Source organism: Salvelinus namaycush, chromosome 21, assembly GCF_016432855.1.
Source record: "Salvelinus namaycush isolate Seneca chromosome 21, SaNama_1.0, whole genome shotgun sequence".
Classification (NCBI taxonomy): Eukaryota; Metazoa; Chordata; class Actinopteri; order Salmoniformes; family Salmonidae; genus Salvelinus; species Salvelinus namaycush.
In genome coordinates, this window is record NC_052327.1 from 5,789,000 (window position 1) to 5,812,755 (window position 23,756).

A 23,756-nucleotide genomic window follows, 5' to 3' on the forward strand; every position below is an offset into this window, starting at 1 on the left:
GGAGGGACTGGTGCACTTCACAAAATAGATGGCATTATGAGGGAGGAAAATGATGTGGATATATTGAAGCAACATCTCAAGACATCAGTCAGGAAGTTAAAGCTTGGTCGCAAATGAGTCTTCCAAACGGACAATGACCCCAAGCATATTTCCAAAGTTGTGGCAAAATGGCTTAAGAACAACAAAGTCAAACTATTGGAGTGGCCATCACAAAGCCCTGACCTCAATCCTATAGAAAATATGTCATCAGAACTGAAAAAGCGTGTGCGAGTAAAGAGGCCTACAAACCTGATGCAGTTACACCAGCTCTGTCAGGAGGAATGGGCCAAAATTCACCCAACTTATTGTGGGAAGCTTGTGGAAGGCTACCTGAAACGTTTGACCCAAGTTAAACAATTTAAAGGCAATGCTACTAAATACTAATTGAGTGTATGTAAACTTCTGACCCACTGGGAATGTGATGAAAGAAAGAAACGCTGAAATAAATCATTCTCTCTACTATTATTCTGACATTTCACATTCTTAAAATAAAGTGGTGATCCTAACTGACCTAAGACAGGAATTTTTTTCTTGGATTAAATGTCAGGAATTGTGAAAAACTGAGTTTAATTGGCTAAGGTGTGTGTAAACTTCCGACTTCAACTGTATGTAGGGTGGTTGAAGGCATCTGCAGGCCTGTTTAAGGGGCAACTGAACAGAACCTACTGTATCAGAATGCTTGGACGGCAGCTGAGACTCTCTTCTCATTCCCCATCTTTTAAGGAAAACACCTTCTTTACATTTCCTGTTGTGCATGATGCTTTCAAGGTGTCTCTTTCATGTTGTGTGATATTACCTTTTGATGACTCCTAACATAGTTTGCTTCTGAATTGGTGTCCGCATCAGGCATTTTGTTTGTTAGAATACTGCATCGCTTTCACATCATTAGAATGATCCCTTCACTGCAACATGCTTTCTCTCTTTCTCTCCAGGATACATTAGGGGAAGTTGCTTTGCTGTTGGCACCAATCCCAGGCTGCCAGACAACATCAATGACTTTCACCAGACGTTTAGTTACTCGTCTTCTACTTAAGTCTTTGCTAATCTCTTTCGTCAATAGACAGGACCGACACATGGACAGAAGTTCATGACTGGCTATCTGTCTTCGAAAGGGTCGCTGCATCGGCCGGTCGAGTGGGAAGGCTGCTGAGATCTATGCATCAACCCTATCATCAGGCACGATGCCAGGTAAACCGAGCAATATAATCTCAAAACATACACGTTTAGAGAAAAGGGTTCCAACTAAAACCATGTAGGGTTATTCGGCTTGTCCCTGTAGGAGAATCCTTTATGGTTCTAGGTACATGAAGAGTTCTATGTAGAACCCTCTATTATAGGTTCTACCTACAACCCTTTTATATCCAAAGGGTTATACCTAGAACCCTCTGTGAAGGGTAATACATAGAATCATTCTATCTTCTAAGGGTTCTACCCTACTCCTTTGCCAAGAAACCTGTAGCATAATGAAACAGAGCCGCTTCACCAACCAGTTTGTTTTTATGATGGAGAAAGTCAGAAAAGCTTATGGAATATTTCTATAAGAACTGCACGTTAATGATCTAGCTGAAAATGAAGAATCCCTCTGATTATAGATAAAGGCTATGCCAAAACATGACAGGTTTCCAGTGTATTTGATAAAGGATTTTTTGGGGGGGCTTTTTATTGTCAGCAAACGTAATGATGGTGTTGGAGTCCTGCTTGGCCATGCAGTTGTGGGTGAACAGGGGACTAAGCAGGCACCCCTGAGGGGCCCACATGTTGAGGATCAGCGTGGCAGATGTGTTGTTGTCTACCGTTACCACCAGGGGGTGGCCCTTCAGGAAGTCCAGGATCCAGTTTCAAAGGGGGTATTTAGTCCCAGGGTCCTTAGCTTAGTGATGAGCTTTGTGGGCACTATGGTATTGAACGCTGAGCTGTAGTCAATGAATAGCATTCTCACATAGAAGCTTTCCCACCTGGACAAAAGGAACACCTATCTCAAGGCCATCAGACTGTTAAATAGCCATCACTAGCACAGAAAGGCTGCAGCCTACATACACAGAGTTGAAATCATTGGCCACTTTAATAAATGGAACACTAGTCACTTTAAATAATGTCACTTGTATGTATATAAACTCAGCAAAAAAAGAAACGTCCTCACTGTCAACTGCGTTTATTTTCAGCAAACTTAACATGTGTAAATATTCAACAACTGAGACATAAACTGAACAAGTTCCACAGACATGTGACTAACATAAATTGAATAATGTTTCCCTGAACAAAGGGGGGGGGGGGTAAAAATCTAAAGAAACAGTCAGTATCTGGTGTAGCCACCAGCTGCATTAAGTACTGCAGTGCATCATCTCCTCATGGACTGTACCAGATTTGCCAGTTCTTGCTGTGAGATGTTACCCCACTCTTCCACCAAGGCACCTGCAAGTTCCCGGACATTTCTGGTAGATTGGCCCTAGCACTCACCCTTCGATCCAACAGGTCCCAGACGTGTTCAATGGGATTGAGATCCGGGCTCTTCGCTGGCCATGGCAGAACACTGACATTCCTGTCTTGCAGGAAATCACACACAGAACGAGCAGAATGGTTGGTGGCATTGTCATGCTGGAGGGTCATGTCAGGATGAGCCTGCAGGAAGGGTACCACATGAGGGAGGAGGATCTCTTCATGTAACGCACAGCGTTGAGATTGCCTGCAATGACAACGGGCTCAGTCCGATGATGCTGTGACACACCGCCCCAGACCATGACGGACCCTTCACCTCCAAATCGATCCCGCTCCAGAGTACAGGCCTCGGTGTAATGCTCATTCCATCGACGATAAATGTGAATCCGACCATCACCCCTGGTGAAACAAAACTGCGACTCGTCAGAGAAGAGCACTTTTTGCCAGTCCTGTCTGGTCCAGCAACGGTGGGCTTGTGCCCATAGGCGACATTGTTGCCGGTGATGTCTGGTGAGGACCTGCCTTACAACAGGCCTACAAGCACTCAGTCCAGCCTCTCTCAGCCTATTGCGGACAGTCTGAGCACTGATGGAGGGATTGTGCGTTCCTGGTGTAACTCAGGCAGTTGTTGTTGCCATCCTGTACCTGTCCCGCAGGTGTGATGTTCGGATGTAGCGATCCTGTGCAGGTGTTGTTACACGTGCTCTGCCACTGCGAGGATGATCAGCTGTCCGTCCTGTCTCCCTGTAGCGCTGTCTTAGGCGTCTCACAGTACGGACATTGCAATTTATTGCCCTGGCCACATCTGCAGTCCTCATGCCTCCTTGCAGCATGCCTAAGGCACGTTCACACAGATGAGAAGGGACCCTGGGCTTCTTTCTTTTGGTGTTTTTCAGAGTCAGTAGAAAGGCCTCTTTAGTGTCCTAAGTTTTCATAACTGGGACCTTAATTGCCTACCGTCTGTAAGCTGTTAGTGTCTTAATGACCACTCCACAGGTGCATGTTCATGAATTGTTTATGGTTCATTGAACAAGCATTGGAAATGTGTTTAAACCCTTTACAATGAAGATCTCTGAAGTTATTTAGATTTTTTCTAATTATCTTTGAAAGACAGGGTCTTAAAAGGGAAGTTTACTGTGTTCTATACTATATACTGTATCTCAGTCTATGCCGCTTTGACATTGCCCGTCCATATAAACTCAGCAAAAAAAGAAACGTCCCTTTTACCACCTGGCTACATAAAGACGTGGGTGATTCCAAATAGGAATTTAATACAACATTATAATCCATTGGTTAGAATTGAAAATGTGTCTTCTCCCTTTCCCAACACCAACAAATACACACAAGTTGACACAGGATCAGCAGCAGTGCAGAGCCCCTGGATTGAGAGCAACTGTGGGGGGTTAGGTGCCTTGCTCAAGGGCTCAATGGCTGGAGATGGTCCATGGGATCAATGACCAGCAGTGTTCCAGCTGCCAGTTAAGTTCAGTTCCCATTTTTTATGTTGCTCCAGCTGCTGGTCTGCCTCTCCAACCTCTGTTTCTTAATCCTGTTTCTCAATCAAGCCTTATTTTTTCCTAACACTACACAGCTGATTCAAATGATCAACGTATCAACCTATGCAGCTAAACTGGTAGCTGGAAGGCTCCTATGTACCATCTCCTGCCATTGCCCATCGGTGCTGCACTGCAGGGTGTTGGGAAAAGCAGAAGACACAATTTCCCTCTAATTCTCCCTCTCTCCCTCCCGGAGGACCTGAGCCCTAGAACTATCTGGCCTGATGACTCCTTGCTGCCCCCATTTCCACCTGGTTGTGCTGCTGCTCTAGTTTCAATTGCTCTGCTTGTGGCTATGGAACCCTGACCTGTTTCACCGGACATGCTACCTTGTCGCGGACCTGCTGTCGACTCGCTCTCTACCGCATCTGCTGTCTCGACCTCTGATTGCTCGGCTATGAAAAGCCAACTGACATTTACTCCTGAGGTACTGACCTGTTGCACCCTCTACAACCACTGTGATTATTATTTGTCCCTGCTGGTCATCTATTAACGTTAGAACATCTTGAAGAACAATCTGGCCTTATGGCCATGTACTCTTATAATCTCCACCCGGCACAGCCAGAAGAGGACTGGCCACCCCTCAGAGCCTGGTTCCTCTCTAGGTTTCTTCCTAGGTTCTGGCCTTTCTAGGGAGTTTTTCCTAGCCACCGTGCTTCTACATCTGCCTTGCTTGATGTGTGGGGTTTTAGGCTGGGTTTCTGTATAACACTTTGTGACATCTGCTGATGTAAAAAGGGCTTTATACATACATTTGATTGGTTGATATTAGACATGCTTTTAAGTAGAATGATGGATCTATAACTCATATTTCTATGTGAATTTGGTCGGGTCGCCCAAAAAGTTACATATTGCACTTTAAAAAACATTTGTTTTGCCACGTGTGTTCTATTAGACACCTTAATGCAACATACAAATAAAAAAGTATATTACACAACAAAACACAAACTTAAATACATGTAATTTTGTCCTTAACATTTCATTGAAATACTGTTGAATTCCATTCATTCCAATGGAGGACTGCTCCTACTACAGAGTCCTTCAAAGCCTCTCAATTGCCAATACATAGTATCAGCAATCCAGGGTTTCTATACATCATTGATAAAAACAGTCATGCAATGGTATGGAGGAGGGTAAGGAGCGGTTGTTGGTGAAGATGGTGGGTGAAGAGAGATTTGCACATTTGCTGGTGTTAGCTAGCTAGCTGTGAACATCCATCAACCTAAACCAAAAATTCTAAACATTGTGAGTCACCATTTGAGATAGTGTCAACTAAATTAAATTGTGAAATAGGCTTGCTAACCAAAGGATAGAAATCACCAGTAACAGAGTATAAAATAAGCATGCATTTCCCATGCAATGGGTAAATTACATTGTGGCGTTGACATACATTGCGATTCAATTCAATGTTTATTTTTTTCTCGTATTTTCATTAGCTAAGAATTGCCTATATAAATGGAAGAATCTAAGGGCCACTTTTAGAAAAGGGGGAAAAAAAAGAGAACGAGAGGAGTAGGAGCAGGTCAGTTGACTCAGACCATCGTCCCTGGAAATTCTCAGCTATCATGAGGTCCCTCCCACCCTTTCTTGAGAACAGGCCAATGACAAGCAATATGGACTAGGGAAAATATAGATACTAGCAGATAAAATCAGGTTCACACATCCAAAGAGGTTGGGAAAAGGTGTTCATTTATTTCAAATCGGGTGCGATTTATTTTTGCTTCGCAAAGTGTGGGTCTACATCAATATGAAGCAGAGAGACAATGAATAGGAACTTGATAATTACAAGTGACATGGGGGGAGGGGGGGGGGGTTCATTTCAATATCGGGGAGGGGTTTAAAATACCACTTTGTGCTTGATGTCAGATATGGTAAAACTCAGGTTATTTTGTGCCCCAGTGCAATTTCAGGAAGGGTGACTGACCAACAAGGTAAGTTTCACAGTGAACAACACTTGATAAAATAAAATAAAAATAGAACTGTGTATCGGGACATACATAAAATGAAGTCGGCTGTATCAAGGATTTTATCCAGGAATTCTGCGTGGGGCTCTCCTGCGGCCAAAGTCGTGCCCAGCTCCTCCAGCAACTCGGTCTGGTAGACCTGCAGCACACTGACAGACGACAGGGTTCGGGCAGCCACCCCCTCTGCACGGTACACCTTCTCCAGATGAGCAGCCGAAAAGCCACAGTGCTGCTTAGGATTTGCATTAGCCATGCCCTTGTTAGCCAACGGGGCTAGGTAGCCAGCTAACTTTTCATCCACTCCATCCCTTCCAGATCCATGAAGGGGGGAACACACATGCAGCATCAGCTTAGCAGAATGTGGGTTGGACCAGGTTGTCAATTCCTCTAGTCTGGAAACAGGGTTAAGTTGTGCTTGACTGTGGCAGCCACAGGTGCCAGGTACTTCCCACCGAACCTTGATTACTTATGCCGCAGGGGTGAACACGGCCACTTCAACTCCAAACTGTGGCACAGTTCAATGAACGATGCGTTTGATACTAGGTTTTCCCCTGCTACTCCCGTAGCGTGAGGAAGGGGCTGACCCGGAACTAAGTCCTCTTCGTCACCCGAGAAACCCCTGAAACCATCCAGTGACACCAAGGCTGCAGTCCAAACATGTTATTTTTACCCCCTTGCGCTAGCCACTTACTCTCTGCGGAATCCCAGTCGAAACCGGATGCAGTTTGATTGCCATCTTAAGTGGAGGTCCAATACACTAACGTTGCCCCCTCGAATTAGCTTGAGGGAGTGAGTTAACAACTTTGACTTGCAGGGTTGATATCACCCACAATTCAATGCAAACTGCAATCATATGTCAAACTCTGCTGGCCGCGAAGTGCCAAATTTAATCAACAACAATGCTGCATTTTCGGGATGTCAGAAAAAAAGTATGGAGCTAGCTTGCTTAAAAATAGATTTAAACATTGGTTTAAGCGTTGGCAAATTGGCTTAGTCTTGTAATGAGGAGACTATAAAACGTAGCTAGATTCATAAACATATTTTGGGGGATTCTGAAGTTTATTGGAAAAAATGACCAAACTATAAAACTAGCTAGCCAGCTATGGGTAACTGTAGCTAGCTACCTGAGAGGAGTGCTGCATAGATACATTAGCTTACTAGGTACATTAATAGCTTTAGGTTGGTTGTTTTTAAGCTCAACTTCAAGATTTCCACTAAGGATGTTGCCTCTCCGATCATCACTCTCCCTCGATTGGGCAAGGGACATTTTAAGGTACAATTGAATGTGACGATGTGAAACGTCATTCAAGGGCTGAGGGTTTAGGGCCGAAGGCTATCTACTTTGAATTTGAAATGCAGCCCTAGTCGTCATCCGAACTTGTGCCATATATGTAACCAGAAGTCTCCCCCTGTTGGGATGCTAGTTCCACCTGTTCCGACCACAGCCCCAAGTCTCTCTCCGCTTCCTCCCCCTCGGTCCCAACCGAGGTACCGGCATCCGAGAAAAGGAAGTTGCCTTAGGTAACTTCTGTTCCAATCCGAGACAAACTACACATAAATCGTGAGTATCTTTCAGAGAACTGCTATAACCGCATGACTGGGGGCATGAACTTGACCCTGAACTCGGCTTAGCCATCATCGTCTCGGTCGTTTTCTAAGCCAGCTGACTCATTGCACCAGCAAACAAATTAATTGTTTTGTCACCAAAGCCCCATATACCAAAATCAAATTTATTTATAAAGCCCTTCAATGAACCCACCCATCAGCTGATATCTCAAAGTGCTGTACAGAAACCCAGCCTAAAACCCCAAACAGCAAGCAATGCAGGTGTAGAAGCACGGTGGCTAGGAAAAACTCCCTAGAAAGGCCAGAACCTAGGAAGAAACCTAGAGAGGAACCAGGCTATGAGGGGTGGCCAGTCCTTTTCTGGCTGTGCCGGGGACAGAACATGGCCAAGATGTCCAAATGTTCATAAATGACCAGCATGGTCAAATAATAATAATCACAGTAGTTGTCGAGGGTGCAACAAGTCAGCACCTCAGGAGTAAATGTCAGTTGGCTTTTCATAGCCGATCATTAAGAGTATCTCTACCGCTCCTGCTATCTCTAGAGAGTTGAAAACAGCAGGTCTGGGACAGGTAGCACGTCTGGTGAACAGGTCAGGGTTCCATAGCCGCAGGCAGAACAGTTGAAACTGGAGCAGCAGCACGGCCAGGTGGACTGGGGACAGCAAGGAGTCATCAGGCCAGATAGTCCTGAGGCATGGTCCTAGGGCTCAGGTCCTCCGAAAGAGAGAAAGAGAGAATTAGAGAGAGCATACTTAAATTCACACAGGACACCGGATAAGACAGGAGAAATACTCCAGATATAACAGACTGGCCCTTGCCCCCCGACACAAACTACTGCAGCATAAATACTGGAGGCTGAGACAGGAGTGGTCGGGAGACACTGTGGCCCCATCCAACGATACCCCTGGACAGGGCCAAACAGGCAGGATATAACCCCACCCACTTTGCCAAAGCACAGCCCCCACACCACTAAAGGGATATCTTCAACCACCAACTTACCATCCTGAGACAAGGCCGAGTATAGCCCACAAAGATCTCCGCCACGGCACAACCCAAGGGAGGGCGCCAACCCAGACAGGAATATCACATCAATGACTCAACCCACTCAAGTGACGCACCCCTCCCAGGAACAGCATGGAAGAGCACCAGTAAGCCAGTGACTCAGCCCCTGCAACAGGGTTGGAGGCAGAGAATCTCAGTGGAGAGAGGGGAACAGGCCAGGCAGAAACATATACCACACACCACTGCTACCTGTATGCTCTCGCCGACTGGCCCTCGCTTCATATTCGTCACCAGACCCACTGGCTCCAGGTCATCTATAAGTCTTTGCTAGGTAAAGCTCCGCCTTATCTCAGCTCACTGGTCACGATAACAACACCCACCCATAGTACGTGCTCCAGCAGGTATATCTCACTGGTCATCTTCAATGCCAACACCTCCTTTGGCCGCCTTCCAGTTCTCTGCTGCCAATGACTGGAACGAATTGCAAAAATCGCTGAAGTTGGAGACTTATAATTCCCTCTAACTTTAAACATCAGCTATCTGAGCTATCTGTAATTACTTCGCTACTATGGCCTATTTATTGTCTTACCTCCTCACGCCATTTGCACACACTGTACAGTATATAGACTTATATATATTTTTTCTATTGTGTTATTGACTGTACGCTTGTTTATTCCATGTGTAACTCTGTGTTGTTGTTTGTGTCACACTGCTTTGCTTTATCTTGGCCAGGTCGCAGTTGTAAATGAGAACTTGTTCTCAACTGGCCTACCCGGTTAAATAAAGGTGAAATAAAAAATAAAATGAATAAAAAATGTGAAAACGTATGAGAAAAAGTACAAACTTCAGCACACCGTCCAGGGGGTGAGCAGTTTAGCTGACGCAGCGTAAGACAGTCCTGTTTTACAACAGTTTGTTTTAGAAGCGTGAACCTGTTCACGCCATGGTGAAGAGTGGAATAATTGAAGGGTTGAATCAGAGCCTCACCCTTATCACCCATGGAAGGCTGGACTTCGAGCGAGGCACGGATTTCATTGGCCTGATTGTACATCCTTCAACTGAAGTCGCAACAGTGCGTCTCCCCATGTTGTATGTTGTACTGAAGTTGACTGACTGAAAGAGTAGATTATGACTGGTTGCGTTTATGAAAATAAAATGTATTGTATGAAACAAAACGTTGAATCATTTTGAAACTACAGGAAATAGGTTGACTTCTATGTTAAATAACTGCAGTCATGGCTGCTTTGGTTGTCAACAGACTTGTGGCTATTGTAGTCTTTTGACTGAAGAAAAACAGGAGCAATTGCGACTATGCGATCCACTGCCTGAGCAAAGGAACATAACCTACATTATTCAGGGAAATTACATATTCAGTGATACCTGCTATCAGAGATGGAAAAGGAAACGAGACACCCCACTCAGTTTTTTTCTGGTTCAATGAAACTCGAAGAAGACCAGACACAGCTGCTATTGCATTGCTGTATATGTAGACTGGAAGTGACCATTTTTTTAAATGGTAAAACGCATGAGTGAACTGTCTTCATTTATTCACCATCTTTGGTATGGGTAACTGCCCAATATGGCGATCGGAGTTTTGGCGAGTCGGTGTGTTGAAAGGAGTGGGTGTACGGAAAGAAAATCCGCTAATTGGGCAGATTTGTTGCCACTCAGGACCGTTTTGCGTGGCTGATTGGGCTGCTCAATGAGTGCGAATGACTACTGGTGTTGTATGGAGCTGGGTGCCGACTGGAGAGATAGATAGAAAGCTCAACTTTATATAAAATAAAATTGTATTGGTCACATCAACATGTTTAGCAGATGTTATTGCGAGTGTAACGAAGTGCTTGTTTCTAGCTCCAACAGTGCCTAACAAGTAATATCTAGCAATTTCACAACAATACACACATCTAAAGTAAAGGAATGGAATTAAGAATATATAAATATTTGGACGAGCAATGCCGGAGCCGCATAGACTGAAATACAGTAGAATAGAATACAGTATTTACAAATGACATGAGTAATGCAAAATATGGACGTTATTAAAGTGACTAGTGTTCCATTTATTAAAGTGGCCAGTGATTTCAAGTCTATGTATATAGGGCAGCAGCCTGTAAGGTGCTAGTGATGGCTGTTTTTTCAGTATCTCTGTCCCAGCTTTGATGCACCTGTACTGATCTTGCCTTCTGGATGATAGCGGAGTGAACAGGCAGTGGCTCGGGTGGTTGTTGTCCTTTTTGGCATTCCTGTGACATCGGGTGCTGTAGGTGTGTCTGTGCCATTATAGCGTCTGTGACAGCATGAAAGCGTGGTGGAATCCCTCAATAGAACTGCCCATGCTAAAACTGACTAGAGGCCTCTATCATTCTCTATGGGTGCTTCCCACTGGGCAGCTGTATCACACTTTTGCAGGGGGTAGCTAAGGTGGGCATTTTCCCCCTGCCATTATTTGATTTCAATTGGGATTAGTTCGAATATCACACATAGACATTTCCTATGGCTGGATATGGACTTGAGATATGCGACATCCTATTTTCTCTCTTCACGTTGATACATACTGACTGTATTCATTGCATATCTGTGTTTTCTCAGTACATTTAAGATAAGCTATATTGATTCCAGAAATGCTTCTCTTGGCTGAGGTCCAAATCCAGATCTTGATATGTTTTCAGCACATGCTCAATAATAAGACAAATATGAAATACAGTTTAAAAAAGTTTAGGCGTGTTTTGAATTACTGGTTGATATAAGATAGCGAAGTTGCAAGTTAGCTAGCTATCTAGCTAGCTAGCTAGCTAGCTAGCTTGTTCCAGTTAGTTTTCTCATCATGACTGAAGCAGTTAGAGTAGCTACCTTGTGGTATGGTTAGGTGAAATTACAATATTTTCTTGCAATATCTACACAATTTTTGATTCTTAATTCATGCATTGACAGTTTGGAGGGGCTCACAGACCCTGTGCCGCTAAAGAGCCAATCGACACCCATCCACCTTAACAAACAGGACAGGCAGGGATATTGAGGGTGTGCAACTTTTATGTTCTGTAATGAAATAAAATATTTTTTTTTTACCAGGATTGGCCTACGTTTGCATCTTTACAGAAAATGTATTGTGATTGGAGCTCTGGATTTGCTATTCTGAATTTTTAAAACAGAAATTGCAGAGATGTGCTTTGGAAATAGCAACTTGGATTAAATATGACAATGTTTAGATTTCCGTGCCTTGTATAGCCTACTACTGAATATGGTGCAAATGTATGCTCAGATATGTCACCTTCATGTGAAGAAGCACAATGATTTTCGTCACATGAACAGGTCAAATAATTTGGCAGCTGGACCTTTCATGAGTCGGATTTAGCCCATTTTCGATCAGACATAGGAGGATTTATATAACATACCATGTAAGGATATCTATTGAAATTATGTTTTGTTTCTTATACAGATACATATTTAGAAAAGGACTACAGATATGATACATTTGGGAAAAGTGTATAAAGGCTTAGATACTGCGATGACTGGGCGGTGAGTCGGAAGCAGGTGCAGGTGAAACGTTTTAATAAAATAACAAAACCAAGAACACGACACTAGCACAAGGCAGTACGCCGATACACAAGAACAGAAACAATGACGCCTGGGGAAGGAACCAAGGGGAGTGACATATTGGGCAGGTAATCAAGGAGGTGATGGGGTCCTGGTGAGTGTCATTGTGCGCTAATGCGCGTAACGATGGTGACAGGTGTGCGCCTTATCGAGCAGCCTGGTGACTTAGAGGCCAGAGAGGGAGCATACGTGACAGATACAGTATCTTGCAATTAAAATAATTTTGGTTGGTTGGGATATGTGTTTGAAGGGTGGTAGGTCGGAATATGTTTGAGTTCAAAACATTTGAGTGAACAGAGTGCAGGTATTAGGCCTATGTGACTTGGTCAATAAAAAAATGGTCAGATGAAGCAGATGCTAAGCTACGGGACTGTTTTGTTAGCACAGACTGAAATATGTTCAGGGATTCTTCCGATGGCATTGAGGAGTACACCACATCAGTCACTGGCTTCATCAATAAGTGCAGCGATGACGTCGTCCCCACAGTGACTGTACGTACATATCCCAACCAGAAGCAATGGATTACAGGCAATATCCGCACTGAGCTAAAGGGTAGAGCTGCCCTGCTATCAAGGAGCGGGACTCTAACCCAGAAGCTTATAAGAAATCCCGCTATGCCCTCCAATGAACCATCAAACAGGCAAAGCGTCAATACAGGACTAAGATTGAATCGTACTACATCGCTCCAACGCTCGTCGGATGTGACCGGACTTGCAAACTATTACAGACTACAAAGGGAAGCACAACCGAGGCTGCCCAGTGACACGAGCCTACCAGACGAGCTAAATTACTTCTATGCCCTCTTCGAGGCAAGTAACACTGAAACATGCATGAGAGCATCAGCTGTTCCGGACGACTGTATGATCACGCTCTCCGCAGCCGATGTGAGTAAGACTTTTAAACAGGTCAACATTCAGAAGGCCAGACGGATTACCAAGGCGTGTACTCCGAGCATGCGCTGACCAATTGGCAAGTGTCTTCACTGACATTTTCAACATCTCCCTGTCTGAGTCTGTAATAACAACATGTTTCAAGGAGACCACCATAGTCCCTGTGTCCAAGAACACCACCAAGGTAACCTGCCTAAATGAATACCAACCTCAGATCCTCAAAAGGTTCTACAGCTGCACCATTGAGAGCATCCTGGCGGGTTGCATCACTGCTCGGCCGCCAACCGCAAGGCACTACGGAGGGTAGTGCGTACGGCCCAGTACATCACTGGGGCCAAACTTCCTGCCATCCAGGACCTCTATACCAGGCGGTGTCAGAGGAAGGCCCTAAAAATTGTCAAAGACTCCAGCCACCCTAGTCATAGAATGTTCTCTCGGCTACCGCACGGCAAGCGGTACTGGAGTGCCATGTCTAGGTCCAAGAGGCTTCTAAACAGCCTCTAGCCACAAGCCATAAGACTCCTGAATATCTAGTCAAATGGCTACCCGGACTACTTGCACTGCCCCCCCCCCCCCCCCCCCCCCTTACGCTGCCACAACTCTGTTATTATCTATGCATAGTCACTTTAATAACTCTACCTACAGTCGTGGCCAAAAGTTTTGAGAATGACACAAATCTTAATTTTCACAAAGTCTGCTGCCTCAGAAGAGTGATCAGATGAATTGCAATTAATTGCAAAGTCCCTCTTTGCCATGCAAATGAACTGAATCCCCAAAAACATTCCAAAAAAACAAAGCATTTCAGCCCTGCCACAAAAGGACCAGCTGACATCATGTCAGTGATTCTCTCGTTAACACAGGTGTGAGTGTTGACGAGGACAAGGCTGGAGATCACTCTGTCATGCTGATTGAGTTCGAATAACAGACTGGAAGCTTCAAAAGGAGGGTGGTTCTTGGAATCATTGTTCTTCCTCTGTCAATCATGGTTAACTGCAAGGAAACACGTGCCGTCATCATTGCTTTGCACAAAAAGGGCTTCACAGGCAAGGATATTGCTGCCAGTAAGATTGCACCTAAATCAACCATTTATCGGATCATCAAGAACTTCAAGGAGAGCGGTTCAATTGTTGTGTAGAAGGCTTCAGGGCGTTCAAGAAAGTCCAGCAAGCGCCAGGACCGTCTCCTAAAGTTGATTCAGCTGCGGGATCGGGGCACCACCAGTACAGAGCTTGCTCAGGAATGGCAGCAGGCAGGTGTGAGTGCATCTGCACGCACAGTGAGGTGAAGACTTTTGGAGGATGGCCTGGTGTCAAAAAGGGCAGCAAAGAAGCCACTTCTCTCCAGGAAAAACATCAGGGACAGACTGATATTCTGCAAAAGGTACAGGGACTGGACTGCTGAGGACTGGGGTAAAGTCATTTTCTCTGATGAATCCCCTTTCCGATTGTTTGGGGCATCCGTAAAAAAGGTGACCACTACCATCATGCCAACAGTAAAGCATCCTGAGACCATTCATGTGTGGGGTTGCTTCTCAGCCAAGGGAGTGGGCTCACTCACAATTTTTCCTAAGAACACAGCCATGAATAAAGAATGGTACCAACACATCCTCTGAGAGCAACTTCTCCCAACCATCAAGGAACAGTTTGGTGACAAACAATACCTTTTCCAGCATGATGGAGCACCTTGCCATAAGGCAAAAGTGATAACTAAGTGGCTCGGGGAACAAAACATCGATATTTTGGGTCCATGGCCAGGAAACTCCCCAGACCTTAATCCCATTGAGAACTTGTGGTCAATCCTCAAGGAGGCGGGTGGACAAACAAAAACCCACAAATTCTGACAACTCCAAGCATTGACTATGCAAGAATGGGCTGCCATCAGTCAGCATGTGGCCCAGAAGTTAATTGACAGCATGCCAGGGCGGATTGCAGAGGTCTTGAAAAAGAAGGGTCAACACTGCAAATATGGACTCTTTGCATCAACTTCATGTAATTGTCAATAAAAGCCTTTGACACTTATGAAATGCTTGTAATTATACTTCAGTATTCTATAGTAACATCTGACAAAAATATCTAAAGACACTGAAGCAGCAAACTTTGTGGAAATTAAAATTTGTGTCATTCTCAAAACTTTTTGCTATGACTGTACATGTGCATACTACCTCAACTAACCAGTGCCTCCGCACATTGACCCTGTACCCGTATCCCCTGTATATAGCCTCGCTATAGGTATTTTACTGCTGCTCTTTAAATATTGGTTACTTTTCACTGTAAGGTCTACACCTGTTTATATTCGGCGCATGTGACAAATCAAATTTGATTTGATGTTGTGTTCACCATTTATGTGCTGTAGCTTAACTATTCAAAGGTGGCACTGGTTTGACCCTCTGTAGACCAAATAAGGCTCTTGCTTAAGTGATTATAAAGGATCAGCACTGTCCAATTCATTTTAGCCTGATGCTTTTCCTTGACTGACAATCAACATGATGATTCCCTCAGTGGGGGTTTTGACTTTCAAGAGTCTCGAACTTCACGTTGACATGGTAGACTGTCAAGTAGATGTCAGGTAGAAAGTTATTTTGAGAGAATCAAGGGATTTATTGTTTGGTCAGGGTGGAAAAATGGATTGGACTTATATCACCCTGTTTCATTTTACTCTTATCAAAATCACAACACTTTGAAGTTGAAATGTTTACCTTTTAGGATTGCACAATAATAATGGATTGAAAAAATACGATATGTGCAGGTCTAGTTGCATCAACATGTATGGTGATAGTGGAGGGTTTAGAAATGTGGTTTTTGTAGGCCTACAAATTGAAATTATATTGGTAAGCGAAATTGCATTTCTTCACACTAAATGTGTGACAAGTCAGTACTTCACTTCATTAATCCTAGACGACGCCTGCAGTTGGCTTGTGTAATGAATAGTATAATTTGATATAACATATTATACAAATCACAATGCTAGTAGTTAGGTACAAAATAGTATCCTGTGCAGTGTGCAATAGTTTCAACACAGTTATTGTGAAGCATCTAGGCCTATGCTTTTATTGTTGAATTTAGTGAAAGTCAATATTGTATTAAAGACGACCATTTCCTAAAAACTCCCTATCAATTCTGCGACAACTCACATAACTTTATTATAGGCTATAATAAACCGTTATAATGCTTCCGCTTACAGAGAGGGGTGATCACTTCATGAATATTTAAACGGTTAAGTATTCCGTAACAATCGGTGTCGGGGAGGAGGGGCAGGCACCACGAGAGAATGAACGAACTCTATAGATGTGGGTTGATGAAAGTCACACTTGTAAGCGCGAGCGTCGTCCGATACTTTTGCAGTAGAAAGTAGCAGATGTAGCAAATAGCCTTCAAGCTAATGCAACTCTTTATGGGCTGAATTATTAGACGACGAGACTAAAACCTAAGGACCTTTCAATTGGTTGAATTTCATAGTTTGCTAGTTCAAAGAGGTATAGGCTACACATGCTTTATACACGAATTTGAAATTGTCGCCACAAGGACGCCGCTGTGCGCTAGACACACGGCACTTGGAGAGTAGTTGAAGTGAGCTTGTAAAAGGTAAGATACACTTTAAAATATGTTTGTTTACAAAATGTATTCAAATTAGCCCAGCCTACTTCTAAAGATAAATATTCACTTTGACAGTCACACTTCTAATATATGTTTTCTGCCTTTCAACTTCTCGAGATTCTGATTTGCCATCTTGAAGTTTCTTCCCAAATGAGTGTGGGTGGGTGTGTGTGTGTCAGTGAACGTCTAGACGGCAGTAAAAAACTGCATACATATGTAGAAAATGAACTCAAACCATTGAATAACATCTCCAAACTGAATTTTGCAGGACTGAGCATGCTGCCTGTTACTCCTTGGTAGTTCATCCTGTTCTCATAGACTAATAGTGACATAGTAAATGTAAATCCCGGACACCCAAATTACTATGATATGTTATGTTTGGTATAAAAAAGCTAATATTTAGCAATCTCATCACGGACAACTTTAGTATTTTAGCTTATTAACAACTTTGGAACTACTTACTACTTTTTAGCTACTTTGCAACTATACTGAAGAAAAATATAAACGCAAAATGTAAAGTGTTGGTCCCATGTTTCATGAACTGAAGTAAAAGATCACAGAAATTTACCATATGCACAAAAACCGTATTTCGCTCAAATTGTGTGCACAAATATCACTACATCCCTGTTTGTAAGAAATTTTCCTTTGCAAAGATAATTCATCCACCTGACAGGTGTGGCATATCAAGAAGCTGATTAAACAGCATGATCATTACACAGGTTCCTCTTGTACTGGGTACAATAAAAGCCCACTCTAAAATGTGTGTAACGGATGTGAAATGGCTAGCTAGTTAGCGGGTACGCGCTAGTAGCGTTTCAATCAGTTACGTCACTTGCTCTGAAACCTAGAAGTAGTGTTTCCCCTTGCTCTGCAAGGGCCGCGGCCTTTGTGGAGCGATGGGTAACGACGCTTCGTGGGTGACCGTTGTTGATGTGTGCAGAGGGTCCCTGGTTCGCGCCCGTGTCGGGGCGAGGGGACGTACTAAAGTTATACTGTTACATTGATGCTGTTGACCCGGATCACTGGTTGCTGCGGAAAAGGAGGAGGTTGAAAGGGGGGTGAGTGTAACGGATGTGAAATGGCTAGCTAGTTAGCGGGTATGCGCTAATAGTGTTTCAATCAGTTACGTCACTTGCTCTGAAACCTAGAAGTAGTGTTGCCCCTTGCTCTGCAAGGGCCGCGGCCTTTGTGGCGCGATGGGTAACGATGCTTTGTGGGCGACCGTTGTTGATGTGTGCAGAGGGTCCCTGGTTCGCGCCCGGGTCGGGGCGAGGGGACGCCATAAAGTTATACTGTTACATTGATGCTGTTGACCCGGATCACTGGTTGCTGCGGAAAAGGAGGAGGTTGAAAGGGGGGTGAGTGTAACGGATGTGAAATGGCTAGCTAGTTTTTAATAAAGCCCTTTTGTGGGAAAAATGTATTCTGATTGGCCGTGTCTTGCTCCCCAGTGGGTGGGCCTGCCCTCCCATGGCTCAAATTGTGTGCACAAATTGCCCAGTTGTGAAATCCATAGATTTGGGCCTAATTAATTTATTTCAATTTACTAATTTCCTTATATGAACTGTAACTCAGGAAAATTGTTGAAATTGTTGCAAGTTGTGTTTATATTTTTGTTCAGTGTACTTAGCATGTTAGCTAGAGGTCGACCGATTATGATTTTTCAACACCGATACCGATTATTGGAGGACCAAAAAAGCCGATACCGATTAATGGGCCGATTTTTATATATATATATATATATATATATATATATATATATATATATATATACGTATATGTATGTATATATATATATATATACGTATATGTATATGTATGTATATATATATATATATATATATATATATGTGTGTGTAATAATGACAATTACAACAATACTGAATGAACAATGAACACTTATTTTATCTTAATATAATAAATAAATAAAATCAATTTAGTCTCAAATAAATAATGAAACGTGTTCAATTTGGTTTAGATAATGCAAAAACACAGTGTTGGAGAAGAAAGTATAAGTGCAATATGTGCCATGTAAAAAATCTAACGTTTAAGTTCCTTGCTCAGAACATGAGAACATATGAAAGCTGGTGGTTCCTTTTAACATGAGTCTTCAATATTCCCAGATAAGACGTTTTAGGTTGTAGTTATTATAGGACTATTTCTATCTATACCATTTCTATTTCATTTACCTTTGACTATTGGATGTTCTTATAGGCACTATAGTATTGTCAGCTTAATCTTGGGAGTTAATAGACTTGAAGTCATAAACAGCGCTGTGCTTCAAGCATTGCTAAGAGCTGCTGGCAAACGGAGTAAAGTGCTGTTTGAATGAATGCTTACGAGCCTGCTGCTGCCTACCACCGCTCAGTCAGACTGCTCTATCAAATCATAGACTTAATTATAACATAATAAACACACAGAAATACGAGCCTTAGGTCATTAATATGGTAAAATCTGGAAACTATCATTTCGAAAACAAAACGTTTATTCTTTCAGTGAAATACCGAACCTTTCTGTATTTTATCGAACGGGTGGCAACCCTAAGTCTAAATATTGCTGTTACATTGCACAACCTTCAATGTTATGTCATAATTATGTAAAATTCAGGCAAATTAATTACGGTCTTTGTTAGGAAGAAATTGTCTTCATACAGTTCGCAACGAGCCAGGTGGCCCAAACTGCTGCATATACCCTGACTCTGCTTGCACTGAACGCAAGAGAAGTGACACAATTTCCCTAGTTAATATTGCCTGCTAACATGAATTTCCTTTAACTAAATATGCAGGTTAAAAAAATATACTTGTGTATTGATTTTAAGAAAGGCATTGATGTTTATGTTTAGGTACATTTGTGCAACGAGTGTGCTTTTTTCACGAATGCACTTTTGTTAAATCACCACCCGTTTGGCGAAGTTGAAGTAGGCTGTGATTCGATGATAAATTAACAGGCACCGCATTGATTATATGCAACGCAGGACAAGCTAGTTAACCTAGTAATATCATCAACCATGTGCAGTTCACTAGTGATTATGTGAAGATTGATTGTTTTTTATAAGATAAGTTTAATGCTAGCTAGCAACTTACCTCGGCTCCTTGCAGCCACAAGGTTCTTTTCATGCTGCACTCGCGCAACAGGTGGTCAGCCTGCCACGCAGTCTCCTCGTGGATTGCAATGTAATCGGCCATAATCGGCGTCCAAAAATGCTGATTACCGATTGTTATGAAAAATCGGCCCTAATTATTCAGCCATGGCGATTAATCGGTCGACCTCTAATGTTAGCCAACCCTTCCCCTAACCTTTACCCTTTAACCTAACTCCTAGCCTTAACCCCTAACCCCTAGCGTATTTAACGTTAGCCACCTAACTAACGTTAGGAACCTAAATAATGTTAGCCACAACAAATTGGAATTATTAACAAATACACTACCTTTCAAAAGTTTGGGGTCACTTAGAAATGTCCTTGTTTTTGAAAGAAAAGCAAATTTGTTGTCCATTAAAATAACATCAAATTGATCAGAAATACAGTGTAGACATTGTTAATGTTGTAAATGACTATTGTAGCTGGAAACGGCAGATTTTTTTAATGGAATATCTACATATGTGTACAGAGGCCCATTATCAGCAACCATTATTCCTGTGTTCCAATGGCACGTTGTGTTAGCTAATCTAAGTGTATAATTTTAAAAGGCTAATTGATCATTAGAAACCCCTTTTGCAATTATGTTAGCACAGCTGAAAACTGTTCTGCTGATTAAAGAAGCAATAAAACTGGCCTTTAGACGAGGTGAGTATCTGGAGCATCAGCATTTGTGGGTTCGATTACAGGCTCAAAATGGCCAGAAACAAAGACCTTTCTTCTGAAACTCGTCAGTCTGTTCTTGTTCTGAGAAATGAAGGCTATTCAATGCAAGAAATTGCCCAGGAACTGAAGATCTCGTACAACGCTGTGTACTACTCCCTTCACAGAACAGCGCAAACTGGCTCTAACCAGAATAGAAAGAGGAGTGGGAGGCCCTGGTGCACAACTGAGCAAGAGGACAAGTACATTAGTGTCTAGTTTGAGAAACAGACGCCTCACAAGTCCTCAACTTGCAGCTTCATTAAATAGTACCCGCAAAACACCAGTCTCAACGTCAACAGTGAAGAGGTGACTCTGGGATACTGGCCTTCTAGGCAGAGTTCCTCTGTCCAGTGTCTGTGTTCTTTTGTCCATCTTAATCTTTTCTTTTTATTAGCCAGTCTGAGATATGGCTTTTTCTTTGCAACGCTGCCTAGAAGACATATTATATTATACGAGATGGAAGATGGACCTCCACAAATGTATACATACCATATGAAATGTAACATATCATACCAAGTGGAGGGAGACATATTTACGTTTACCATGTTACGTCTACCCATGAGTCCAAGTTGCAGCAGTTTGATGCACCTTTATAGGAAAGTACAGTAAAGGTGGTTGACGCTAAGCTGACAGTCATTGCAGCCTAAGGCCCGCTCGTGTGTGTGACACTCCTCGCTGAAAATAATGACCTTACTAGTAACTCCTACTGCATAGAGTTGTCTGGTATCTTTGACTTTGTAGTCAAAGGTTTTTGTTTGGCATCATTTTTTTTCAATTTAAAAGTATTTCAGTGTCATTCTGTTACCATAGAATTCCCCTACTACTACCGTCCCCTATCCAGTCATCTACAGATCTGTGATAAACATTGTATTTATGGATGCATTTTGAAAGTATACATCCATAGTGCCCACTACCCTAGTCTCAATTAGGGCGACCCAGGTGGCTAATAGTCCAGCCCTCATGTTGCAGAGTGCCCCACAAACCCTCACTCTGATTTCTTCTTGGATCAGGGCAAATGGATGCACACAAGCATGCTATTGTTTATTTTCATCTGGTCTGCCAAACAGAGAACAGAGAGAGAGGTGATTGCTAAATACTTATTTAGCGTTGCCAGGCTACCCTCAGTGGAGTGCACAAAGGGACAGCATTAGAGGGGACGCAGAGCACGAAGGCGAGAGAAAAAAAGGAGGTTCAGAATAATCTTTCATTTACAGCTTTTCGATGTTCTTTCTAATTTTGGATCTGCACTTGATGAGGACACACGCACACATGTACATAAGTCACGTCTCTCTCTCTCTCTCTCTCTCTCTCTCTCTCTCTCTCTCTCTCTCTCTCTCTCTCTCTCTCTCTCTCTCTCTCTCTCTCTCTCTCTCTCTCTCTCTCTCTCATAACACATCCGTAAATCTTAACCAATTCTTTCACGCAAGCAAGGGTTGGCCCACATATCTTGAATATTAGGCATTGCGCCTCTTTAAAGGAGTGGTGGGTGCTGTTGCATCTGCTCTCATTCTACAGAGTAGATTGGGGAGGTAGGGATACTTTCAATGCGTGGGAAAGAGCGCGTGTGCGTTGTTTACAACATTTGGTGGCATTCACCACCCTCCCTTCCCCTTCATGTGGGTTTCCTGCTCTCTCTGTCAGTGGGTGACTTGAGTCTAAAAGCTGTGCGATGGCCCACCTCCTGTCACCTTGTCCCTTATCTAATTTTAGTTTACCAAGCTCTCGACACAGCGTTATTTTCTGGGGCCTGGCTCACAAGCTATCCATATATCTGTGCGGAACTCCGAATCCCATTAAACTGCTGTTCTCAGGCACTTATTATAGCCTAGTGTAGCCTAGCTTAGCCACTCTTCTCTTACCTAACCAACCCAGGCTTTTGGCGGTTGGCCCTTTCATTAGGGCACAGTTTGTGCTGTAAACACTACTGAGGTTTGGGTTAGAGCAGTAAGGCAGGAAGCTAATGGACGAGAGGAAGTTGACATGACTGCACAGCGGCGGGGGTTCACCACCTCTCTGTTTTCGGAATGATACAGGCTCTCTCGTATTGAGACAACATACCTGCTGTGAGAGCGAGTGTCTGTCTTCCCCTCAGACACGGTTTCGCTTAGTGAACTCACTCGCTCACTGTAGCGGTTTACTGTACACACACAAACACATTTTGTGTGAATGTTGTAGACAAAGTATTTTGGTTTCAGTCTTCGTCTCCGCCAGTGGCTGTTGATTCTGAAACGTTCACAATGTCACACCAAGTCTTCATTTCATCCATGCGGTCTATTCAGTAGAATAAACGGCATTAGCATTGGAGGCAGAAATGCACTGTATAGCTCATGCACAGACTTCTATACCGCAGGATATATATATATTTTTTAATTTACAATGTCATGAACTTTTAGTTGCACCCAATTGAATAGCCATTATTAACCACTGACTTGTGTTTTCTGCAGGCCTGGTGCATGATGGGATCTTTTCGGCGGCCCCGCCCTCGCTTCATGAGCTCGCCCGTGCTGACGGACCTCGCCTGCTTCCACGCCAGCTCGGTCGGCCAGCAGCTGTCCAACACCAGCGTCTGGAATAGGTGGGTGAGCCTCCTCATCTGTGTGAACCACATCCAACCCTGCTTTTAAATGTGTGTGTTTGAGTGTGTGAAACACGCTTCTCTTTTCATACATCTCTGACAGAGGGTCCATACCAGCCATTAGATACTAAACTGACTTTTGGTTTGCTTTCAAATGGGAAGCAACTAGATTTGATACATATCATATCTCTTTGTGCCTCACTTTATTTCCCTAAAATGTCCAAAGAGAACATGATAGGAAATGACAGGATAAATAATGTTGTAATCCCACCAGGAAGTTTTTAGAGGATGTGGGTTATGTGTATATTAGTAAGTGTCCGGGTTGGAGCAGGAAGACCTGCGATGGTCTCTTTCCTCTCTGACCACCCCATCACTCTTTATCTGCAAAAAGTGTGGATAGTACTGTTGAGCTGGCGGTTTTGAACATACTCACTACGGAAACGGAAGCTAACCCTTTATTTCGGTATGGAAATGTGTCAGACTGCTCTCCCCCCTCCACTTCTCTCAGGAAGTGAATAGAGCATTTGACAGGATGTTTTGTGGGAAGCGGATGGGGCAGCGGGCGCTTCGGCTGCTAAGAGGTCCCTTCCGCTAAACCCCAGAGGTGCCACTGAGGCGCTTGGCGTGCTCTTTGTCCACCGAAAGCAGGAGGTCTTTCCATAGGTGTGGATTTTGTGTCCTTGGTTACATGGTCACCG

General features: G+C 43.4%; 1 protein-coding gene across 1 annotated transcript in view; it reads left to right on the forward strand.

Annotated features, from left to right (window-relative positions):
• The first annotated feature begins 16,379 nt into the window (after positions 1-16,379).
• Positions 16,380-23,756, forward strand: part of prr5l (proline rich 5 like) — a 29,741-nt gene continuing 22,364 nt past the window's right edge. The window contains exons 1-2 of the mRNA XM_039017087.1: positions 16,380-16,630; positions 22,928-23,058. Of these exons, the coding sequence (XP_038873015.1) occupies positions 22,937-23,058 (122 nt within the window). The 5' untranslated portion in view covers positions 16,380-16,630; positions 22,928-22,936. The remainder of the gene's footprint in view (positions 16,631-22,927; positions 23,059-23,756) is intronic.